General features: G+C 37.8%; 1 protein-coding gene across 6 annotated transcripts in view; it reads right to left on the reverse strand.

Moving 5' to 3' along the window:
* LOC117827658 (adhesion G-protein coupled receptor D2) overlaps window positions 1-25,175 on the reverse strand; it is a 77,146-nt gene that overhangs the window by 31,050 nt on the left and 20,921 nt on the right. For 2 of the 6 annotated variants that reach the window (XR_004634261.1, XR_004634259.1), the window contains 6 exons: window positions 24,555-24,657; window positions 22,424-22,577; window positions 21,966-22,099; window positions 21,645-21,760; window positions 19,848-19,968; window positions 18,633-18,723 (listed from right to left, as the gene is read on the reverse strand). Coding sequence is in view for 3 of the 6 variants with exons in the window: in XM_034704327.1 (XP_034560218.1) it covers window positions 18,984-19,001; window positions 19,848-19,968; window positions 21,645-21,760; window positions 21,966-22,099; window positions 22,424-22,577; window positions 24,555-24,657 (646 nt within the window). In the remaining 3 variants the exon portion in view is untranslated. Of the gene's footprint in view, window positions 1-18,145; window positions 18,530-18,632; window positions 19,002-19,847; window positions 19,969-21,644; window positions 21,761-21,965; window positions 22,100-22,423; window positions 22,578-24,554; window positions 24,658-25,175 lie in introns of those variants that run through there. The other 4 variants (XM_034704300.1, XM_034704307.1, XR_004634262.1 and 1 more) reach the window with 3 other exon arrangements.

A 25,175-nucleotide genomic window follows, 5' to 3' on the forward strand; every position in this document is an offset into this window, starting at 1 on the left:
TAAAATAAGCTTCAGGTAAAACTAAACGCTACATAAAATAAAAATAATAATCTAAGACAGAGAGAAAGTAAAAGTAAAGTATAAAAGCCCAACAGCCCTGAAAGCTGCTCCAAATAAAGGATCTGAATTAACCTTCGAGTGTGTGAGGATAATATCTGTTTCTGTGTTCCACTACTCATACCTGCATGAACCCACTCCTGTGTCTCCATGAGTCTGTGTGTGTGTGTGTGTGTGTGTGTGTGTGCAGGTATATGTGTGCAGCAGCAGCAGCAGCAGCAGCACCGAGGCGGCGGCAGGGTGTATCCATCATGATAAACCGGCAGACTCGGCAACTGTCACATGCAATCACACTTCACTACGGTTCGCAGGACTTCAAAGTGAAAATGAATGGTAGTTCATCGACATGAAGACTTCATATATCTTCGTTTTTTTGTTTTCTCTCTCTCTTTTATTTTGAGGAGGAGACTTGTCTCTTTTGTTCCGGCCACCTCTTCTTATTAGAAACACTTCTGGGTTTTTTTTTTTGTCCCTGTCTGAAATGCATTATGGGGAAAGAGGAGACTAAGAAAAATGAAGCTGTTCAATCCATCTCTTTTTGGGGGGGTTAGAGAATTTAAAATAAACTGATGAGACCACATGTATGTTCTTTAACACATGTGAACCTGTGCAGACTTATATGAGGGGACTTAAAGCTGCATTAGGGCTTTGTTTGACCACATGGGGGCACAAAGACTCAGTAAGCTCAACAAAGAGGAAGAATTCTTTTTCATCTTTTTAGTTTTTAATGAAATGATCCTCCAACAAATCAAGAGAAACATCAACAAGAGCATCCTGGGACTTTTCTATTTATTAAAACTGTCAAATCTTGAGCTGACTCATTGAAACTCTGAGGTTTCCTTACACATCAGAAGAATGGAGCATTGTTACACCTTTCTTTATAAGGCCTCAGTACATGATCTGACCTTATTTATGATCTTTATTGACTCTGTTTGTCGTTCCTCTGACTCGCTCTGTTTTTGGTAAAAGTGCTCTTAATGTTTTTGCTCCTTCATCCTGGTCTGAGCTAGGAGGTCACCTAAATCTGGATTATTTTATAAGATTAGAGGATTTAAAACTCAGGTAAAGGATCATCTAATCAATAGTTACTTGTTATATTTCACAGGATGTGGGACTCATTCTTTAAGTATCTGAAGGAGCTGGACCTCTCTGAGATCCTGGATTAGGTGATTACCTATTTTGGCAATTTTTAAAAGTGATGTTTGAGGGCGGCAGACTGAACAGTAACAGTTTATTTATTTATTTTTAATTATTTTCATTTTTATTTTATTTATTTAATATCATTTTTGTATTTATTTATTTATTTATACTTCTTTATTTTATTATTTATTTATTTATATATACATATGTTATTTTTTGTATACACAGACTATATAACCAATAATACATATACATATGTTGTAAGATATGCTTATTTTTTACCTCTTTAATTCTAATTGCTAATAACTTTTTAATAATTGATATTTTATAGGCTCTTGTTTGCTTTATATTTGCTGCTGTGACACTTGAATTTCCCCGTTGTGGGACGAGTAAAGGACTCTCTTGTCTTATCTTCCTTCTTTTTATCATTTAAATTCTAAAATAATCTGTACTATTATTATTGTTGTTGTTGTGTGTCACTCTGTCTGTTTGCTGTCTTGGTTTAGTGTTCTTTGCATTTAACAAAATGTCAATAAACATTTCTAAAAAAGAAATAAAAGTAGTAACATGTTATTGTTTGTTGCTTTATTTTGTCCATGTGAATTATTTTATGTTGCTGTCTTGGCGAGGACTCACTGAAAAGAGACTTTGCAACTCAATGGGAATATTTCTGGTAACATAAATTAAATAGATATTAAAAAAATGTATTTTTGGATTTGAAGACATTATTTAAAAATGCAATAAATAAATAAATAAAATAAAATAAAAAATGTGGCTTAGTGGATTTGACATCACTTTCACATACAAAAATAAATAAATAAAAAATGAATATAAATGTACATGACAGGAAGTTCTTTCATTAAACGCCCATGAAAAAGAAAACAGTCAAATTTTAAATTTAAAGAGTAATTTGTGACTTATCTGACAGAAATGCTCCTCTAAGATTGAAAGGTCTTCACGGCGTTAAGCTCTGATTTAACATGGCAAGTGTTAAATGTGATAATCATCAAATTTGTAACCACTAGAAAGTCAAATGAGCCGCCGCTGCAGCTGCTGCGGCGCTCTCGCTGCACGGCTGAGCTCGCCTTTAATCTAGTAATGACTCTGAAATGACACAGAGCAAGGAATAACAGAGGAGATGAAGCTATAGGTCTCTCTCTCTCTCCCTCTCTCTCTCTCTCTCTCTGCCCTGGCTCAGGCCCTGCTCTTGCTCTCAAGCTGTTTGATTGGCACATGCTTTCACTTAATGAGGGATAATTACTAAGGAAAACAAGTGGGAGACCACATCTGCTCAGTGTAAAGAGAAGCCCAGGCCTGGTGCAATCTGTCAGGCAGAGCTTTCAGGTTGTGTGTGTGAATGTTTCGCCCTCCTTCAGTGGCCTCCTAATTCAACACAAACCCACCCGGACCCTCTCTCCACCCCGTCCCGACAAAAAGCAGATTAATAGAAATCAGCATGTGGCTGTAAACACTCACAGGGAGGAGAGTGTATCTGCGAGCGCTGACACGCATAGGAAATGACCCCGGGGTACCTGCCGGGGACGAGCTGGGGGCCGCGGCAGGAAGGGCAAAAGGCCAGTGGAGACAATCAACATCCCAATCAGTGTCTCGCTGCCAGAGCTGTTGTTCCCCGGCTCCCATCTCCACGGCTCTGTTTACTTTCACACAATGCTGTAACGGTAGTAAAGTACACAGGTAGCCGCCCTGCTCCCCAGACACCTCCACACGCTGCGCATAAATCACACACGCATGGTATTTACATTGTGTTAAACGCTCTGCTAATGACCTGCTCATGTTTACAGGTAGTCGTCCTGATTATGCTCCAACACTCCAGCTGTAAATCAAACTCTTAAAGAGGCGCCTGTCGTTCCTTTTTAACGCAGAGAGGAGGAGAAACACTTTCCTCCAAACGCTGAGAGAGATGAGAAAGAAAACAGAGAGTGAGCTTTATTTATCCAACCTCTCATGTCTCACGTGTAAACCAGGACTGATATTTGACAGCCTTTTAACCTCCCAACACCCTCACCCGTCTCTCCCTCCCTCTCTCCCTGACACCCACCCACGAGAAGAACAACAGGGTTCTGCTTTCTTGCCCCGTGCTGACCCAGTTCACCCTAATTACCTTAAAGTACACATCAAAGCTGGATCTGAGGAACCAGGACTATCCCAAACACGGTCACCATCAGACATCACTGACACGCCTTTAAAGGCCCTGGGAACCCAAATCAACCAAAACATTCTCCCTATGATATTTCAGTATTTTCACACTGGGTTTTAAGGGGGCGGGTTTAACCTGATATTAATTAAATCATAAATATCCAACCAATCAGAAATGAGACACTGAGTCACGTGAACACACTCCGCTCCTGCTCAGACCGGTCCTGGTGAAATAAGAAGACCATATGCTGGACTGCTTTATCCACTCGGCCGCGGCTCAACTCAACCGCGTCCCAAACTTTCCCCCAAATCCACCAGTTCACTAACTTTCACCAGGACCGGTTCACTAACTTTCTTCAGGACCGGTTCACTAACTTTCCCCAGGACCGGTTCATTAACTTTCCTCAGGACCGGTTCACTAACTTTCACCAGGACCGGTTCATTAACTTTCCCCAGGACCAGTTCATTAACTTTCTTCAGGACCGGTTCACTAACTTTCTTCAGGACCGGTTCACTAACTTTCCCCAGGACCGGTTCACTAACTTTCCCCAGGACCGGTTCACTAACTTTCCCCAGGACCGGTTCACTAACTTTCCCCAGGACCGGTTCACTAACTTTCCTCAGGACCGGTCCACTAACTATCCCCAGGACCGGTTCCCTAACTATCCCCAGGACCGGTTCACTAACTTTCCCCAGGACCGGTTCACTAACTTTCCCCAGGACCGGTTCACTAACTTTCCCCAGGACCGGTCCACTAACTATCCCCAGGACCGGTTCCCTAACTATCCCCAGGACTGGTCCACTAACTATCCCCAGGACCGGTCCACTAACTATCCCCAGGACCGGTCCACTAACTATCCCCAGGACCGGGTCACTAACTTTCCCCAAACAGCTCCGTCTGACACCCGGAGCCAAGCTCCTCTGCGTGCACATACTCCCCTACAGCCTCCACTGCTCCGGGCGTCCCATGGTCCTGTTGCCCCGGAGACTACGGAGTGATAAAACTAATAAATGATAGAAGTCCTGATCCTGAAGTATTTTGTGACTCAGCACTCAGAGACCGTTGTAAATGAATAATTTTCAGATAGTTTTGATGTCTTTAGATTCAGAGTCAGACGGCTCAAACATGCAGGCTGTGAACTCTCTCTTGACCTGTCAATCAAAGAGTTAGGCCACGCCCACACAGTCCTGAGTTAGGCCACACCCACACAGAGAAATGCTCTGACCTGTAAAATGATCTGTTTTTGAACAGAGTTTTTTCAGAGTTGTGGATGTTTATTTTCACTCAGATCTTTGTTGAAGCTTGATTACACATTACATTTTGATATTCTATGTGAATTTTAAATATTCCATTTACGTTTCCAGGGCCTTTAAGTTTCTGTGAGTGTCAGTGAGTAAAAAGGCAAGGCGGTGAGCTTATAAATAGGACAGTCATTGTCGGCTGTCTAGGTTGGATGTTGAGGGTAAGCACAGGAGTCAAGTTTTAATCAGATGATGATGAAAAATGTTCTTGCATGCACACAAATGTTTCCGCTATTGAACGCAGAGAGAAATATAAAAGAGTGCAATCAGGAGGAAACGAGAATACTCTCTGTCTCTCTCTCTCCCTCTCTCTCTCCCTCAGACAGACGTGCAGGTATGGACAGGGCAAAGGGAATGGTTTGCTTTCTTATGACACAGGCCATTACTAAATTGAGCTGGCAGGTAATTCTTAGGCAAATAAATGCCAGCAGGTTTAACACAAGGGAAGGTCTTGGGGGTGCCGCTGTGAGCAATGACAGAAATTCTCTCGCCTCCTTTGACAGGAAGCCTATTATCCTCCCTGCTTTATTTTCCCAGGCCAGTTTAACAGAACTGATCCCTCCGATAGCGCGTCCACCCCTCCTCTTCCTCCCCAGTCTTTACTCGTCTGAATTACGACTGCTCAGTGCTCATTTTGGGTTCTTCTTCTCCCAGACTTAATATTTACTGTAGAGGAGAATATAGGCTGATGTTTTTTTTTCTTTCACCGTTTCCTTTCAGTTAATTTCAAGGGTACTTAGCTGACCATTTTTACAAGCACGTTTCCATGCAGAAACCTTGATGCTAATATCTTGAATTAAGCCTCCGTCTGTAAGGAACCCTCGCTTGAAGTGGGTGAATATACAGTATTATGAAATGTGCAACAGATCTGGGATGTTAATGCTGTTTCCACTGAAGTGTAAAACAATTATTACAGGGAGGGAGATGAAAAGAAAGAAAGGGAGGAATAAGTCCAAGTTGAGACAAAGCGCACTATAAATACACGACTTTAAAAAGCTGTGCTACATCCTCATTAGAAGTGCCATCTCAGGGAGGCGTGGAGGGAGTCGGCGCTGACCTTGGGATCCCGTTTGAATACTGTTTTAATGCAGCCGCTGATAATTGAGGATGCAACGCAAACACCGGACTCCTTTTCAAAGGGAAAGTTATTTTCTCAGGCGATAGGAAGGCAAACAATTTATTATCAGGCGTGCATTTATTTGTTTGTTCTTCAACCCCACCTCGTAATTATCCCAGACACTAATTAAAATATGGATTTATAAATAAATCTCCATGATTTCACCTATGACTACATTAGCTCTAAAGTTTCATCACACTGGTACAGTTTGGTGTGTTTCTGCAGACGACACTTCTTCCTGTTTGTTTTCATTTAAAGTCGTTTATAATAATCTTATTAAATTGTGTATTTTGAGATGGAGGAAGATTAAATGTAAATTAATTAATTCTAAGTGTTGTGAATTTACAAAAAATATTTAAAAAAATTTAAAAGTATTTTAATATAATGAAAGAGAAAAAGACGGAAATTAAATTGTATAAAATTCAATTTATCAGCAAAAGATTGGATTGCATATTTATATTGTATTAAAAAAAATACAAAATATTTTTTTTCTTTTTATAAGAACTGAACTGTATAACTGATTGTTTGTTTTTGCCTTGTTTTTAATTTTATTTAATTCATTTTTTTGTCTATTTGACTAACTGATCATTACCTTAGTGTTTGTTCTGTATGTCAATTATCATGTGCTTTTGTGTTGTAATTCAATAAAAAGACAATTGAAAGACAAGCTACAAAATATTATAAATTAAATAATATACTATAAATTAAAAGATATGTATTATATCTTCCCTCTCACACTAAACTGTACTCTATACTTTCCTCACACTCCCATCTGAAAATCCTCTCCCTCTATAACGTGAACAGTCTTACCGCACGTGTGTGTGAGTGTGTGAGTGTGTGAGTGTGTATGCTCCTACATATGTCCCTGTATGTGTGTGTGTGTTTGTGTGAGTAGGTAACTTGGTTACAACCAAGGTTGTGTTCATATAATGCTTTGCAGAATTGGAATAACATCCTTTACTCTCTGTGTTGTCGCTTTACTTGATGAAACGCACAACATTAAAAATCCAAATCATGATTGGAGAACATCTTAGAGGATTTAATTCCTTTTGCATGTCTCCAAAATATTTAGAATATTTTTATTTAATTCACAGAAGAAGAAAAATCTGCTTTTAAAGTTTGTAGTAATATGTTTCAACATTTAAAAATTAATAGAATTAGGATTTTTTTAAAGAAACTGTCAAAAGGATATTTCTCTTATTTAAAAAAATATTAGTGATGTTTCATTTGCTTTAAATATGTTTAATTCTAGCAGAATTTAGACCACAAAAGTCTCCTCCTCAAACAGCCTGAGTGAGCCTCTATCTCAGCCTCAAACCTCCACAGAGGGGAGGAAAGAGAGGAACAGTCAGGGGAAGCAGGAGAGGGAAAATGTGCCTCTGAATGGGCCGGTTGTGCGGGTCCAGATGAATGGACTGGAGATGACTGACGGAGAAACTGAATCCAACTCCTGCTGTTTTTTCTTCTTCTGCCAAATGAGGAATTCAAATACTTGAAGTCTTTGGTCTGCAGGCGGTCGTGGGGAAAGGTGACGAGTAATTACACGCTAAGCACACACGTTTAAAACACTCAGAGAAAAAAAAAGACTGCATGGTCTCTGCAGTTAAAAGACAGCGGCGTACAAATCCCTCCTGGAGGATTTTGTTTAGCACAAGTCAGCCCAAAAAAATCAGATTTATTTATTTTGTTTTTGCTCTGATTTCTTTTCTTTTTTTCCCCAATTTGACGGCGAATGCTCTCTAATTCTCCCTCGGACGCCGCGGGGGGTTAGATTGAAAGTAAAGGTTGGCATCGTAATTTGTGGGGGGCAATATTTCAGAGGCACTAGCTTTTTAGGGCTGCCATAAGAGAGCTGCAACAGCAAATCACATCTGATTAATAAGTGACAGTGTTAGGCAAAGCAGGGACCCCAATACGGATCCACTTACATGTGATTTAATCTGTTTTCTAGTTCAACAACAACAACTGCAGAGAGAGGGCTCCACTCCGGCTTTTACAAGGGCCTTAAAGCTGCAGGTTGACTCAAGGTAATATTAAGGGCACACTTTCTCCCACTTACAGTATATAGGAAAGTTTTCACTCTTGCCTACCACCTGTTAAGGCTTAAATACCTAAATAAGAGCGCCCATAAAAATCATCAGGCCTCATACAGGGATGTTTGGTTGGTGTGGCGTTGTTTACAAAAACAAAGTCACAAAAAAAAGAAGAAAGAAATCCCACATATGTGAAGATATTTCAGAATCAGGACAGAAGAATCTTTAAATATATAATTATCACATTTTTTTACTCTTAATTTTAAAACATCAGTGACATTAACTCTCTTTCCTTTTTTTTAAAATCCTGCCTCAAAACATGAAAATTCACTCTGATTACACCTCTTCACTGCACTTTATCTCATCCTCTTAATTTAATCTATTATTTATTTATTATTATTTACACTCTGACATGTCTTCTTGCTTTTCTTTTCCTTTTTTCCATTTTTTTTAATTCTTGTCAGGTGACCTTGTAAGGTGCTTTTAATTTTTTTATTAATATTACTATTTTTTTTACAAATTAGAGCAATGCATAATGATAAAAGCTGATTCTGATGATCTTTAAATTGTATTTATTTTAAATTAACTTTAAATGCATGATATTTCTTTTCCCATTTTTAAAATTCTTGTCAGTTGACCTTGAGGGCTTTGAAAGGCGCCTTTAAATACATTTTTTAATTAATATTAATATTTAAACTTATATTTTTGGGCTTTTTATGCCTTTATTGATAGGACAGCTGTAGCTGTGGGATGTATGGGGAGTAGAGAGAGGGGGGAAGACATGCAGTAAATGGTCAACCAGCAGGGAATCGAACCGGCGACCTCTGTGACAAGGACTGTAGCCTCTATGTGGGGCGCTTAGACCACTAGGCCACCAGCACCCCTTACTATTATTATTACAAATTAGACCAATGCATAATGATAAAAGCTGATTCTGATCATCTTCAAAATTAATTTATGCATGATCTATTTCTATTTCCCTTTCTAAATTCTTGCAAGGTGACCTTGAGTGCTTTGAAAGGCACCTTTAAATACATTTTTTAATTAATATTATTATTTATTCTACAAATTAGAGCAATGCATAATGATAAAAGCTGATTCTGATCATTGTTAGAATTATTATTATTATTATCTTTATATGTAAAAGTGCAAAGATACAAAAGTGCTCAATATTAAACAGAGCAGAAAAGAAAATAAAAGGTGCTTTTTAAAAGCAATAATCAAATGCAGTTATAACGTATAGACTACACAAAACAAACACAATTATAATTATTTAAATTCACTTTGAAAATAAGCAGAATTCCAAAAATAAATGTGTGCATCTGAACTTGAGGACTCCACATGGAGGGAAAATGCCCTTGAGATAAGCTTTCTAACCTTGAAGCACTTTTTGCAAAGTGGGCTTCAGATCTGGTTTTTGGTTTGCAGAGAAGTTTTGCTTTCATGCCAAACTAAACAGAGAAGAGCAGGAACGCCTCTGAGATAGAGAGACGGATGACGGCTGCATCTGAAGTTCTTAAAAACAGAGGAACTACATACACATCGATGAGCTCCGAATCCAAAACGGTGAAATGTTTGCACAAATCAAATAAAAGAAAGCTTCTGTTTCAGATTCTATGGATCATTTCTTCTACTTGTTGTCAGTGACATTAGATATCATCAATACTTTGTGTTATTTAATTGCAAAACAACAAAGTTAGACTCCTTCGGTCTGCAGCATCGACGCCTTCCTTTGTGCAGGAAGAGAAACAGAAGAGACAGAAACAGCCGCTCTCACACGATCACTTCAGACGCTGTAAAAGCTTACTCACACAACAAATCTCCCATAGGGCGAAAATCAATAAGAGAAGAAACACTCTATTGATCATATCTGTATCTAACATACACTCTGATGTCACGCTCCACTAGCCAAGCATGCATGCATGTGTGTGTGTGTGGGGAAGTCGTATTAAGGTGCTTTGATTCCAATAAAATAATAATAATCTTGAATTTAAATAATCATCAGATCATGATCCTCTCCTCTGTTCTCAGATGGGATGAAGTCGCCTCGTTGGAGTTAAGACGTCAGATAACCTCCTGGATATGACAGGGTTCCCACTCTTCTCCAGAGATCATTCTCCAGGACATTTTCAGTGATGATCAAGCTGGTATGACAGTCTAAATTGAGTTCCTAATTTAGTTCCTAAATAGTCTAATATGTTCCTCTCAGTGGAAGTCTACATTGAAAGACGTGCAGTCTATGGTTATCCATGAAATCATCTCTTACATGCTTAAAAATGATGGCAAATTAATTATAGAACAATGCAACCACAGATGTAAAGCACTTTATCAGTGCAACCAAGTAACAATGATGGGCAACTCTCATCTCAGCTTTCTCTTTTCTCCAAAAATATGAAATGAGCTAAGAAAAAAACAAAGAGCCTGCAAAGGAATCTGGAAGCTGCCTTACTGAATTAATTAAATAATACTAATAATGATCAGAGGATCAGTGCATTAATGACCTAAATAGATCTGAATGACAAAAATGCCCACAAATGTTGAATGGGGATGTGTTTTTTTTAACCTTGTCATGTTGGAATCATTTTCCAGGACTTTTTACATTTTCTCCCATTTTCCAGGTGTGTTTTCCAGGACTGGGAAACTGGTCAACTGTTTTCCAGGTTTTCCAGTTTTTCCAGGACGCGTGGGAACCCTGATATGAAGGTGATTTCACGCTCACATTCAGCATCAATCTAATGTTCTTAACAAACGCTCAGCAGCTCGTGGATTTGAGACGCGGGGACGGATCCAGCCTGTTTATCTGAACGGATTCCAAAAGAGAGCTGCTTTCACGTTTTCACAATGTGCCAATTAAAAACCATTTCAAGCTCAGAGAAGGATGTCAGGTCAGAACAGAGCAGTGTTTGTGCTTTTGAAATGATAAACTAATGAACTAATATATAAAGCCTGTATTCATCATAAACATGCACAGAACTGAAACCCTGAATAAAACCACAGATTTCATTCGACTGTAAAAACCTCATTACCAGCTGCCAGTCTGTTCATTTCAGAAGAAAATTCAAAAGCATTGTTGTCATCAGTTTGTGTGATATGAAAGACCTTAATGCGATATGAATGATAAATCCTCTCATTGATTTATCCGTGTTTCCACGCTGTAATGACAAGGCACAGGGTTGCCCTCCACAGGCGGGAAACAGACATGACAGAGACTCAGAGGGAACGTCTGAAGCTTGTAAAGTGAAACCAAAAAAAACAACGTGAGGAACACCATCACAGCCCAAACATTGTCTTTCTCCCTTCACCTTCCTCCTCCTCCTCCTCCTCCTCCTCCTCCTCCTCTCTCCCGGCCTCCTGCAGCAGCAGCTCAAAGTTATTGATAGTTTAAAGTTATGGGCTCATAATAAGATGGACACTGCATGGCCAGGAGCCTATTATCCCCAGGTAATGGATAGTGAGGAGGTTTTGAATGACATTGCCCAGAGATTGGATGACAAAGGGTGGAGCGATTTATGTGCTACCCAAAGAGCCTCCCGTCCCCCTTCCCTCTCTCTCTCTCACACACACACACACACACACACACACACACACACACAGACATGCATGCACACACACACTCCATGCTATTTATCTCTAGCTTGATAAGGAAGCAGATGAGGCATGCCTGTATTTATGGTCGAGATGTTCATAAAAACTACCGACTCAGAGACGGAAGTTAAAATCAACTCAGAGTTAGAACTCCGCTGCAACTTGTTAACAAAAGGTGCGTTTCAACCGGTGGACCCAGGGTCTAACTTTAGTTCAGGGGTAGATAATCTCCCCCCTAAAAAGCCCCTGCTAGGAGGGTAGTACTTTCCAAAGGTCCCAAGACTTTCAGGAAGCGGGGCCTGCAATGCTGAACGTGTCTGATTGGTCAATTAACCGCACATCTGTGATTCTCTTGATTTCTCTTTCTTTCATTAGTTTTTATTTGTTCTATCTTTTTTGTATGTGTGTGTACTTTTCAAAAGAAGAAGCTGTGATTCTCTTGATTTAGCAGCTTGTAACAGTAGTCTTCTCTCAGCCCACCGTGAATGCGTCTCTCCTCCCGGTGTTCCGCTTTTAAAAGTGACCCTGTAAACTGGAGACCTTCAGCTGAACGTGTCAGTGTTTGTGGAGTTTACACAGCTGTTGAAACACAGAGGGAGTTCCTGGGAATGCAAACTAGTTTAGTTTTTATTAAGATTTCAAAATATCCTCATCAGATATTTAATGATGGTCTAAAGACGTTTATGAGGGATGCACCCGGCTGAGAGTCTCCAGTTAACAGGGTCGCCGTTTAAACCAAAACACCGGCCGATCTCTGCGATCACGGCTTTTTGAGTTCAAAAGGATTTTAAAGCCGTGTTGAAACGTCTTTGCTACTCGCGCTTATCTCCTCTCACGTGTTGATTCATTCATTCATTGCTTTTTACATGTTTTTAACCGCAGGCACAAAATTTTCACTTTTTTTCATGTTTTTCTGCTTTTGGAGCACAATTTCAAATTTGAGGAAATTTATTGTTTTTCAACAGGCTCCAGGTCAACTTTTTTGTCCAAATTTTTTTGTCAATTTTTTTTGTCAAATCTGTTTTTCAAATGTCTTTTTTGAATTCAAAATTTTATTTTTTCAAAACATATTTTTCAAAAAAAAATTTAAAAATTAAAAAAAAAAAAATTCAACATTTTTTTTCCCAACATTTTTTAGAATTTATTTTTTTTTTTTCTAAATATTCCAAAAGCCATTCAAAGTCATTGTTTTTTCCATTTGTGATGAATGGCATTCGTCTTTGTTTTACTGCCCTCTACTGGTCTGGTGGTGTAGTGTCAAAGGATTTTAAAGCCGTGTTGAAACGTCTTTGCTACTCGCGCTTATCTCCTCTCACGTGTTGATTCATTCATTGCTTTTCCCATGTCTTTAACCGCAGGCGCAAAATTTTCACTTTTTTTCATGTTTTTCTGCTTTTGGAGCACAATTTCAAATTTAAGGAAATTTATTTTTTTCCAACAGGCTCCAGGTCAACTTTTTTTGGTCAATTTTTTTGGGGTAAAATTTTTTTTTTTAAATTTCTTTTTTGTATTCAAATTTCTATTTTTTCAAAAAATATTTTTCAAAAAAAAAAAGTCAAAATCTTTTTTTCAATTTTTTTTCAACATTTTTTTTTTCAAAAAAAAATGTCAACGTTTTTTTTTAGACATTTTTTTTTCAACATTTTTTTTCAACATTTTTTTTTTCAAATTTACAAAAAACATTCACAGTCATTGTTTTTTTATCTGTGATGAATGGCATTCGTCTTTGTTTTACTGCCCTCTACTGGTCTGGTGGTGTAGTGTCAAAGGATTTTAAAGCTGTGTTGAAACGTCTTTGCTACTCGCGCTTATCTCCTCTCACGTGTTGATTCAGTGAATCCATCTGTGATGAAATATAGCACCATCTAAAACAGACCAGCTGAGTCTCTTCATGCTAACAGGCTAACTGTTGTGTTGCTCAGAATGATACCTGCCTGTCCGTCTGCTTCTATGGTGTCATCTGTGATGAATGGCATTCATCTTTGTTTTACTGCCCTCTACTGGTCTGGTGGTGTAGTGTCAAAGGATTTTAAAGCCGTGTTGAAACGTCTTTGCTACTCGCGCTTATCTCCTCTCACGTGTTGATTCATTCTTTGCTTTTCCCATGTCTTTAACCGCAGGCACAAAATTTTCACTTTTGTTCATGTTTTTCTGCTTTTGGAGCACAATTTCAAATTTGAGGAAATTAAATTTTTTCCAACAGGCTCCAGGTCAACTTTTTTTGGTCAAATTTTTTTGGGTAAAATTTTTTTTTTCAAATTTCTTTTTTGTATTCAAATTTCTATTTTTTCAAAAAATATTTTTCAAAAAAAAAATCTCATTTTTTTTTAAACATTTTTTTTTTCAAAAAAAAATTTCAACGTTTTTTTTTCAACGTTTCTTTTTTCAACATTTTTTTTTCAACATTTTTTTTCAACATTTTTTTTTTCAAATTTACAAAAACCATTCACTGTCATTGTTTTTTTCATCTGTGATGAATGGAATACGTCTTTGTTTTACTGCCCTCTACTGGTCTGGTGGTGTAGTGTCAAAGGATTTTAAAGCCGTGTTGAAACGTCTTTGCTACTCGCGCTTATCTCCTCTCACATGTTGATTCAGTGAATCCATCTGTGATGAAATATAGCACCTTCTAAAACAGACCAGCTGAGTCTCTTCATGCTAACAGGCTAACTGTTGTGTTGCTCATAATGATACCTGCCTGTCCGTCTGCTTCTATGGTGTCATCTGTGATGAATGGCATTCCTCTTTGTGTTACTGCCCTCTACTGGTCTGGTGGTGTAGTGCATTTACTTTTTTTCCCTCCATACGTCACTGGCCTGATTTTGCATCTACCCGGGACTTCAGCCCATGGTCCAAACGCAGACAACAATGGGGGCACAGGATCCTTTTAGTTCTGGGGGCTAAAAGACCCTGGAACTCTTGCACCTAAAGACGTCACTATAACTAAGAAAGAAACACATATTGTGCTCATGTGTCTTGTGGTGGAACAGCCCTGGATGCTACCGTCACTCAAACAGAGCATCAGTAAATAAAACACAAGCCAGAAGCTGAGTGATTTACACATGCATGCATTCAAAGTCTGCAGAAGCTTCAATCGTCCTCCTCAGGTCTCTACTGAGAGACTTTAAAGCAGCAGCAGCAGCAGCAGCAGCAGAGACTCTTCAGGCCGTGTTGTCAGGATGCAGGAGAAAGACGAGGAGCAGCAGCGAGTGCACGAGGGAGCGCGATGAAAAAGGCTTGTCAACATTATCTGTTTTATTGATTTAACAGTAAAGGCTTGCCGCTTAAGCTTTATGTTGCTTTTGCCGGCTCCATCGACGATACAACAGCTGCAAATAAAAAACGATTTCTAAAAAACTTCAGAGTTTTTATGTTGTTGGGCTTTTTTTTTTTTAATCTCTGGACGACTGGGTCAGGTTTGGTATTCAATATGAAGTTTTACATCATGTTTATGAGGAGCTGTTGTGGTGTGAGTATGTACGAGTGTGTGTGATGCAAAGGGATCAATGGGACTGAAGAGGAGGAGGAGGAGGAGGAGGAGGAGGAGGAGGAAGGTGCCCTGCTGTAATGAGGGTTCTAATGCTAACAGCTCAGTGTGACTGCAGAGTATCTTCTATCCATGCGCTCCAATTAGTCTATTTGCAAACATGCTCAGTGTAAATATTTCAAACTGATGTGTAGTTAGTAAGATGCATTTTTACTTCTGGTGTCAACATGCTCAGAACAGTCACTTGAAACAAAGATAATCAACATATTTCCATCAAATCAACAAGTTTCAATCTTACCAAGGTGCCAAAGGTCTAACAGAAATCAAGGCAGGCAGTTTTTTAAGACAGTTATTGTCAACACTGGTATATTGCAACAGCCCGACACCACATGTATAGAAATTCCCCCACTCTCAAAGTGTCCCTAAACGCCCCGCAGACCGCAGAGCAGCGGGGTTAACAGGGTGTGTCATTGGAGCAGCTTTGAGCCCGGCGGGGTTCTTCTTGTGTTGTGACCTGTTTAGGATTATTAAAGAGACGCAACATAGATCCATTATTCCACAGCAGCTGCTCTGAACCTCAGTGACACGTTTGAACCAGCACAATGTTTCACATGGTTCAGTTATGAAAACTGGAAAAGTCTTGCTCGGTGCAGAATTTGTATGACTTGAAGATGCAATGAGAAGGGCAAGGTTACACTTTTATTTGCAAAATCCGGATCAGATCCAGTCCCCTCTTCCAGACAGGACTCTGATCTCATCTTAATCCACCATGAGCAGAGCACTTTGCAGCATTTAGCAAGTTACAGTGGCAAGGACAAACTTCCTTTAACAGGCAGAAACCTCCAGCAGGACCAGACTCATGTTAGACACACATCTGCTGAGGATATTTGATTTGCACACAGAGCACAGCCTGAGTATTCTGAATGAGGTCAGTAATGGAGTGTGGTGCACAGATGTTGAAGAACCAGGTCTTATAAAGATGCAATAGTTGCATGCATTTCATATACCACTGAATCCACTTCAAGACCCTCAATAACCTCGCCTCCTAATACCTGACCCACCTCCTCCAACGCCGCTCCCCATCATCAGATACTGACCTCCTGTCCCCCAACACCAAGACCGAGCACCACATATCCTCTCCTCTGACTCTCTTCACTTATTCAAAGATCAACTCCAAATCTACCTCTTCAAAAAACTACAACACGTGACCTCTCCTCCCTCCACACCTCTTTTTTTATTTATTCATTTATTTCTATTTATTTTTTTGCACTTCATGTAAAGCGACTTTGAGTACTTAGAAAAGTGCTTTATAAGTCCTTTATATTATTATTATGATTTTTATCATAGTTATTATTTAAATTACTTTTTTATTATTTTAATTATTATAATTTTTATTATTATCTTTCTTATTTTTGTTTTGTATTATTATAATCTTTATTATTATTATCACTGACATTGTTTTTTATTATTATTATTTGTATCAGTAATATTATTTTATTATTAGTAGTATTAATATTAATAATAATAATAATAATAATAATACATTTTATTTATAAAAGCGCTTTAAAAGGTTCTCCAAGCGCTTTACATGAAAATACAATTATACAATAGGAAGCAAAAGGAGAACAGTGCAAGAAAGCAAAGAAAAGCAAGGCAGCAAAATAAAACAAAACAAGAAAAAAAATCAATCAATTCTAGTTTAAAAGCCTTTGTAAATAGGTGTGTTTTGAGTCCGGATTTGAATTTGGTGAGTGAGGGAGAGAATCTGAGGTGTTGGGGGAGAGAGTTCCAGAGGGTGGGGGCAGCGACAGAGAAGGCCCTGTCCCCCCAGGTTCGGTGCTTGGGTTTGGTGAGAGGGGTGAGGAGGTTGGCGTTGGTGGAGCGGAGGTTGCGGGAGGGATTATATGGCTGCAGAAGGTCGGTGAGGTAGGAGGGAGCTAGGTTATGGAGGGCTTTATAGGTGATGAGTAGGATCTTGTACTGTATTCTGAAGGGGATGGGAAGCCAATGGAGGTTCTGGAGGACTGGGGTGATGTGGTCTCTGGAGCGGGTATGAGTGAGGAGGCGTGCAGCTGAGTTTTGTATGTATTGTAATTTGTTGAGGAGGGTGTTGGGTGAACCGTAGAGGATGCTATTGCAGTAATGGAGTCTTGAGGTGATGAAGGCGTGGGTGAGAGTTTCAGGGAGGGGCGGAGACGGGCGATGTTTTTGAGGTGGAAGAAAGCAGTTTTTGAAATATTGTTAATGTGTTGTTGAAAGTTAAGTGACTGATCAAAAATGATACCAAGGTTACGGATGTGGGTGGATGCTGAAACAGTGGATTTATCAATAGTGAGTGAGAAGTCTGGGCAGGTGGAAGTGAGGGATTTTGGGCCTGTGATGAGAATTTCGGATTTATTACAATTGAGTTTGAGAAAGTTTGTTTGCATCCAGGAGTTTATTTCAGTGAGGCAGTTTGTGAGGGTGGTGTGGGAAGCAGCGGTGATGGATGTGGTTGAAATGTAAAGCTGGATGTCGTCGGCATAACAGTGGAAATGGAGGCCGTGGCGGCGTATGATGTGACCAAGAGGGAGCATGTAGATGATGAAGAGGAGGGGACCAAGCACCGAACCCTGGGGGACACCATGAGAGAGGGGGGCTGTGCGTGACTTGAGGTTGTTGATATTATTATTTATATTATTATTAATACTATTATTTAAATTATTATTACTATCATTATTATTATTTGTATCACTAATATTATTTTAATTATTTGTAGTATTATTATAAGTTATTTCAACTAATATTTTTATTATATTATAATCAGTTATTTTTATTATTATTATTTTTTTTTTTTATTATTATTATCATTATTATGATCATTTTTATTATAAATGCACTATATGATATTGTAAGAGTATCACTGACATAATTAGTAATGTAGTGTTTGTTTCTAACAGAGGCGTTGTCTCTGTCTCCTGCTCAGGGACTACAGATGTAAATGAGCTAACAGCTAACTCTGGTACAGATAATAAATAAATAATTCATAATTAATATGATGGACCTAAGACACGTCATCTCTTCTGTGTTTGCTTACAGGGAGATGTCAGTTATCCTGCATAAAGCTTAATAAGCACAAAATGATCCTGACTTAGTTTAAACAGTGTCTTTGTTGTAATGAGGTGAACAGAGTGAAACAGAGTGAAACAGAGAGACAGATATTTAGGGTGAAAGAGGAGGACAGATATGATCACAGAGAAGCTGCAGAGACAGAGAGAAACACTGATGTGTGAACTTGTAAAGAAATATGGGTTTACATGTAAAACAGTGAGTGTAGAGAAACCTGCTGTAGTAATTACTGTGGACATGGAGGAGATATAATGAGATATGAGAGGGGGGGAAACAGAACTATTTATGGCAACTGAGAGGCCTTGCTTAATGATTAGACTGCAGCTCAAACCTCTATTGATTCTCTGGTTAAATATACAGCTCAATTAAAGATACAGCGGATTAAAAGACAAACACAAATTGCAGGAGGAGATCTGGACATGCTGGGGGAAGTGGGACCGAGTGCTGCAGTCAGGGAGTTACATTATTCCTCCTTTATTACTGCAGTGCAGCGTTAGAGCTTCTACTCTTCATCACAGGATTCACAGAGTTCACTACTTCTGACTAAAACAACACAGAGACAGAAATAACACTGACCCCTAAATACAAACAGCAGGAATAATCAAACAAACAATACAAATCGACTCTGCGTGTTAGAATGAAGCACCTGTTTAACACGAGCCAGACCAAGGCCTTTCTCTCCCCTCTCTGCCTCAGCCTTGTCACTGACAGATAAAAACCTTGACAGTCTGTGTCCCCTAACCAGGAGAGAAAGGCAGAATTAAAATGTATAATGGAAAACCTTTCTGTTTCTCATTGAAGGAAAAAAATCATTTCAAGTCTTTAAACTGTGGAAGATTTTTTTAAGTTGCTCCAAAGTTTTCAGCTGTTGAATCTCTGAATCCTACTTTTCATCCTCGACTGTATTTCAACAGGCTGTCATTTTTTTAAAGGGCACACAGCGTCCTCAATGTTAGAGCATGATATTCTTCTTCTGTGGTTTTTAAGTGAATGTGTTTCAAGAAGATGGAAGCATCTGTTTGTTGGAGGAAGAGAAATGTGGTTGTTGCAGAAACACAGACAAAGAAGCAAGAGTAATGAAGGAAGCACAATTAGAGGAAAATGTAAATGAAGAAAAAAATAAAATAAATACGAACATAAATAAAAATAAAAAATTAAATAGAAATAATTCAAAAAGAAATACTTTAAAAAATGTAATTGAAGAAATACAAAAAATTAATTAATATAAAAAATTAATACCATTTAAAAAATAAAATATAAAATGTTAATACCTAGAAAATAAAGAATAAAAATAATAATTCTAACAATAACCAAAAATTAAATATCTAAACATAATAATAATAAATAAAAATAAAATAATAATTATAACAATTACTAAAAACGAAATATATAAACATAATAATAAAATATAAAAATAAATTAAACAATAATAATTACTAAAAATTAAATATACAAAAATAATAATATAATTTTAAAAAAAATAGAATTATAATACCTTAACAAATTAATATATAAAAAATAATAACACAATTTAAAAATAGATAAAACAATAATAAATAATTTAAAAAATAATGTTTAAAAATAATAACACAATTTGAAAAAAAATTATAATCATAATTATAATTAAAAAACAAGTATCTAAAAGTAATAATGTAATTTAAAAATAAATAAAATAACACTTAAAAAAATAGATAAAAAACATTACTGATAAAAAAAAAAAGAGTAGAATTTAGTAGTATATACAAATGTTGAATAGCCAAAAGAATAAATAGTTTTAATCATACAGGCGGTAAGGATATTTAAAGCAGGAAAGTGTGTGAAGAGAGAGTGTGAAGAGAGTGTGTGTAGAGTGTGTGTGTACCTGTAAGGAGTTGAGGAGAACGAAGATGTACGCCATCACGATGGAGAAAGGCACCAAGACGCCGCACAGCCACGTCAAACCGAGGATCGGAAGCAACACCAAGATCGCTTTCACTGCAGCTCTGTGTTCAAATACACACAAATACACAAATAAACACACACACACACAAAGACAATAATATTTACACAAACGCACCACAAATACAAACAAAGCTATAATGATGAAGAACACTCTAGCACCACAAAGACCAAACTCAGACGACTATTTCAAGAGTGTATTAAACTTTAAAGACTCTCTCTCTTCTCTCTCTCTCTCTCTCTCTCTCTCTCTCTCTCTCTCTCTCTCTCTCTCTTCTCTCTCTCTCTCTCTCTCTCTCTCTCTCTCTCTCTCTCTCGCTCTCTCTCTCTCTCTCTCTCTCTTCACGTGTTCTCAACCTCTCAGATCATTCTGGACCAAACTGTCCGACTTTGGCCGTCAGCTTTTTCCATATACAACCCTGTGCAGCTGGGAAGGCTCACGGGGTGACAACTTCCCACCTTAAATCTGCCTTAATTCTGTTTAGAGTGGAATTATCTTCCTATTCAGGTAGCTGCCAAACCGCACCAGCTGTGTGTGCGTCTGTCTGTGTGTGTGTGTGTGTGTGTGTGTGTGTGTGTGTGTGTGTGACATGGCAGGCAGCGAGCGCCAGTTTATTCAGCGCAGGAATGTGTTTGAGTTTCCGCAATGGCTGCCACCCAGGGGTGCCGAATGGTTCAAGGCCTCCTTTGAAAACCTTCATAAAGCATCTTCTGTGAGTCCTGGTGGGCCGAAGGAGCGAGGGAGATCTACTTCAACATGATCGCTAACTGATAGGATCGTATGCAAACCTGCAAAGGGGGATCTACCCAATCAAAACCAGCAGAGTGGGACTCTGAGGAGCCAACACCTGATCCAGAATCAAGTGAGATGAGGGCAGCTGTGAGGGTTTTATGGAGCAATGATTCTTAAAACAACACGAGAGCAAGAAAAACTCAGCAGCAGTGATAAAAGTCTGATTAAAACTGGAGAAGTTTTCATGATGTGATTAAAAGGAGGTCGATCTGATGAATCGGACAGATGTATGACAGGATGTAGCTCAAATCTGGCCTTTCAAAATAAGATAGTTATTTTTTTAATTGGTCATTTCTTTGAAAGAAATCAGCTAAAACTTACCTTAGCTATTTAACACATAAAGAACAAGCTCAAATAAAGGACTGTTTCGTGTATTAGTAAGGGATGGTTTCTTAAAAATTAACATCTAATCAATATGTTTTATAAAGGACATTTTAAGTGCTATTAACTTCAGATTGCAGCTTTTGGAAGGACATAATATTTATATTACTCTGATATTTTTCAACCAAACCTCAGAGTTCCTCTAAAATATAATCATACTGTTTATAATAACATCATAAATAAGAATATTAACAATAAAAACAATCCTATGACTGCTGCTGTTACAGCCTCTGCAAACAGAATGTGCCTATGTATTGATAAGGCTCATAGATAATTGATTATGCCGTGTTATCTCTGAATTATTATTGCATTTTTCCTCCTTTAAAAAGCTCAGATTTTCAAAATAAAAGCCCCAATGCAAATTATCAACATTGCATTTCTATAATTTATTATCATTATTAATGATGCTCTCGTTTTCAGATATCAAATCTTAAATTAATATTCTTATATCAGGATCAGAGTCTGCAGCCTGTTTGCTCCAAGGCCTCTGGCTCTGGAGTGAACCGTCTTAAAAGAGGACAAATGGCACCTCCTTGTGGTCTGTACCTCATCTGTTCATAGGCTTGCTCCACAGGACTCGTGCCCATGGCCAACATGATGGACCTTCTCTTGGCGGTGGAGATGGTGATGACCACCACCCGGGTCAGAACCATGAGGTTAACCTGAGGGTGCAGGATGAGAGGAGGTCAATGCAAAAATATGAGAGTAGGAGAGCAAGGGGACAAAAGGGTTAAAAAAAGACACTTGCATACTTAAATTTCTTTTTTTTGAGAAGGGAAAAATAGCATGATGAGCTTTGTATTTTTTATCCTAACCACTGAAAGTGTCTATGGACTACATGATAAGATAAAGAGTTAAATGTCTGACCATGATGATGAAGATGACGGGGCCGGCGAAGCCCCAAATGATGCCGTTCTGGACACTGAGCCAACAGTAGCCATCAGCTGAGTATTTGCCTGAGGCTGAAGCTAGTGTGATGGTGACGATCAACACGGGCAGACCTGGAGGAAGGGAGGAGGATAAATGAGAGGTAGACACAGATTATCAAGAGAAGAAAGGGATGAAAGCATATAAGTAGAGGGGAGGAGAAATCTGGAGACCACTGTGATAAAATGATCCTTAAATCATACAAACATCAAATCTGGATTCACAAGAGGAAAGTTAAAACAAAATCCACCTCATCAGATCCATGCCTGTAAAATTATAGATTTAATACACTTTTAAAAATCTGACTCTCTGTGGTTTATTTCATGAATTTGATCACAAAAAACAACAACTAGCTTCCCTGCAAAATAAGTGACACAGTCATGGTTCAGCGTTCATACCCCAGCCGATGAGATAGTAGTACTTCATGTGTCGGTCCTCGCTCAGGTTCACTGCGACCACTTTGCTCCAGAGCAGCAGACCCTCCACCAGCATCCAGCTGAATGCAGCCATGAAGAAGAGATGAAGCAGAGCTGCTACAAGTGTGCATGCAACCTGTAAACACACAAACACAAACATGAGTACAGAGACTGGTGAACATGTCACTTTCAAAGGTTAGATGTTAGAGTGTAACTGTAGTTGAATTACTATACATTGATGTTGATGTTTTAAGGGATTAAATGGTGGATGGTGAGTTAGGTGGCATTAGTGACTGATATTAATCACTGTTGATAAACACCTTGAAGCTACATTTATAAAATAAAAAAAAGAAGAGAAATGTTTGAAAAACCTAACATATTTCAAATTGTGAATTAAGTCAGGACTTCTCTGTAAATATATTATCTTATCGATGATTCAGACTTTATTTCTAAAGCACTTTTTATACAACAATATTGTAAAATAAAAGGCTGTAAATAAAAATAATAATAGTAATAATAAAGTAGAATTAATTAAAAATAGAGCTAAGACCCCCCCCCCATTAAAACAAATAAAATAATAATAAAATTAAAAATAAGTTAAGATGTTAAAACTCAAGATAAGAAATGAAACTCAACAAAATAAAATAAATTATTAAGATAATAAAATAATAAAAGTTAAAACCAGTTAAAGAAACTTGAAAGCTACACTACAAGTAAATACAACAAAATAAAACAGGATAAAATATTAAATTGCTGAGAGGTGATCCATAAAAATTACTTGAAAAAAATGATAAGACCTATTTAATAATAATATATATTTTTATTATTAAATAATGAAATAATCCACAATAAATTAATTAATAAATACAGATTTAAAAATAATAAATAAAGTGAATAAATAATGTTTATGTTTCTATAATAATTCAAATAAGACAGTATATGACTTTAAAATAGACTAAAATTTGATCTGGATAAAAAGTGAATAAGTTAATATAAAATAAGATTCAGTAAAAAGCGTGATTAACAAGGTAGGTCTTGAGTTTGCTTTTAAAAATGTGTATCTTATCCTTATTTGTCAACATTACATGCATAAAAATAAATTTAGTACAAGATACTGGATGAGTAAAGGACTTTGAAACAACTCTGTCCACAAATGGTAGAGAAGAAGACTGAAACTCTCAAATACTGTACTGGTTTCATCCTATGGGAACGACCTTAGTAAAACACAGGAGCCCTTCATCCTTTAATTAATTACAAACAGCTCTGTGCCGCCCCACAGCATGAGATAAAGTCTGTGTTACACTGTGATAAAATACCTTCAGCCTGAATGTACACATAAGAAAACATTCAATGAATCTCCAGCCACCTGCCCCCCGAGGGATAAACCAGCATGACGTGACCCGGGGTCAAAGGACCAAGGGTCAAACTAATGACCGGCCACAGGGTGACCACTGAGGGACTGGACCAGGAGGTCTGAATGATTGATCAGACATTAGTGGTCATTTATGTCACGACTAATCGTTTGTTTTACTGATGACCTCGGTGTGGAGAGAACGAGGAGACTCATGGGTTAATATTAGGATGTATGGACAGATAGAGAATAGATGAGCAGCTTTTTCAAACTTCATTATCTGCAACAAGAGCATTAATATTTTAAATTAGTATTTTTTAATCTTGTTTTTTATTTTTAATGTATATTTTTAATTTTTATGTATATTTATTTTTCTAATTTTAGTTTATTTGTTACAAAAAAGTTAATGAAAATGAGCAGAAACTCCAGTATATAAATATTTAAACATTACTCTTAATAAACCTTATATATCTATATATTTTCCTCTTTGCACAAATTTAAAACTTATATTTTTTACATCCTTTAAAAAGATGCGCCTTCATAAATTTTTTGTTTTGTACCAAACTTGTTTAAAACAATATTTCAAGCAGAAATTCAAAGTTAGCACACAAACATGAATCTTAAGAGCATCCATTCTATATTTTAAACCTCTAGTACAGACACATGTACAGCCCAGTGTGTCTCTTATTGATAAGCTGACTATTCCAGCTCTTCTGACCTTCATTGACCTTCAGGTGTCTGGTACATGAAATCATTGATCACCTTGTTGTGGATGGCCGAGCCGCTGCACAGCAGAATCACCTGGGCACAGATCAGAGCCACGAACAGGTTCTTATGGATGGAGGTCCGGTCTGATTTTGGAATACTGAGGACAGAGACGAGGATAACGTCAAGCTTCATGACAAGTCTTATTCCAAACAACATGCTCTTAGTAGCCATGTCATTTTGTGTATTTACCTGCATACTGACTTATTGCTAAGAAAGGAGATGAGTTTGTGTTGCTGTGTAACAACCAGGCTGTCAAAGTTCATGTGTTAGCTAACATATTGGAGCAAATTCCATTTAGTGCCACTCATTTTTTGGATACACAATTAACTCAAAGTCTAGATGTAATGTGACTGCAGTACCAACTACCGCCACAAGGTGGAGCCTCCTTTATGTGTCGTTCATATAAGACTCTCAGGACCTCATTCACCGACTGTTCTTAAGGACAAATTTGTTCTTATGAAGTTTTTAAAAGATTAAGAGGAGGTTTTATTATCTGGGATTTGTTCGTAGCTGTCTCAGGAAACTCTCCCTCAGATTTGAGATCAAACTTTTTATTTCACTTCATCTCTTGTGCGTCCTTTTCTGGTTGCAGCGCGGCGTTTCTGATGATGGCGA

This window comes from Notolabrus celidotus, chromosome 2 (genome assembly GCF_009762535.1).
Source record: "Notolabrus celidotus isolate fNotCel1 chromosome 2, fNotCel1.pri, whole genome shotgun sequence".
Classification (NCBI taxonomy): Eukaryota; Metazoa; Chordata; class Actinopteri; order Labriformes; family Labridae; genus Notolabrus; species Notolabrus celidotus.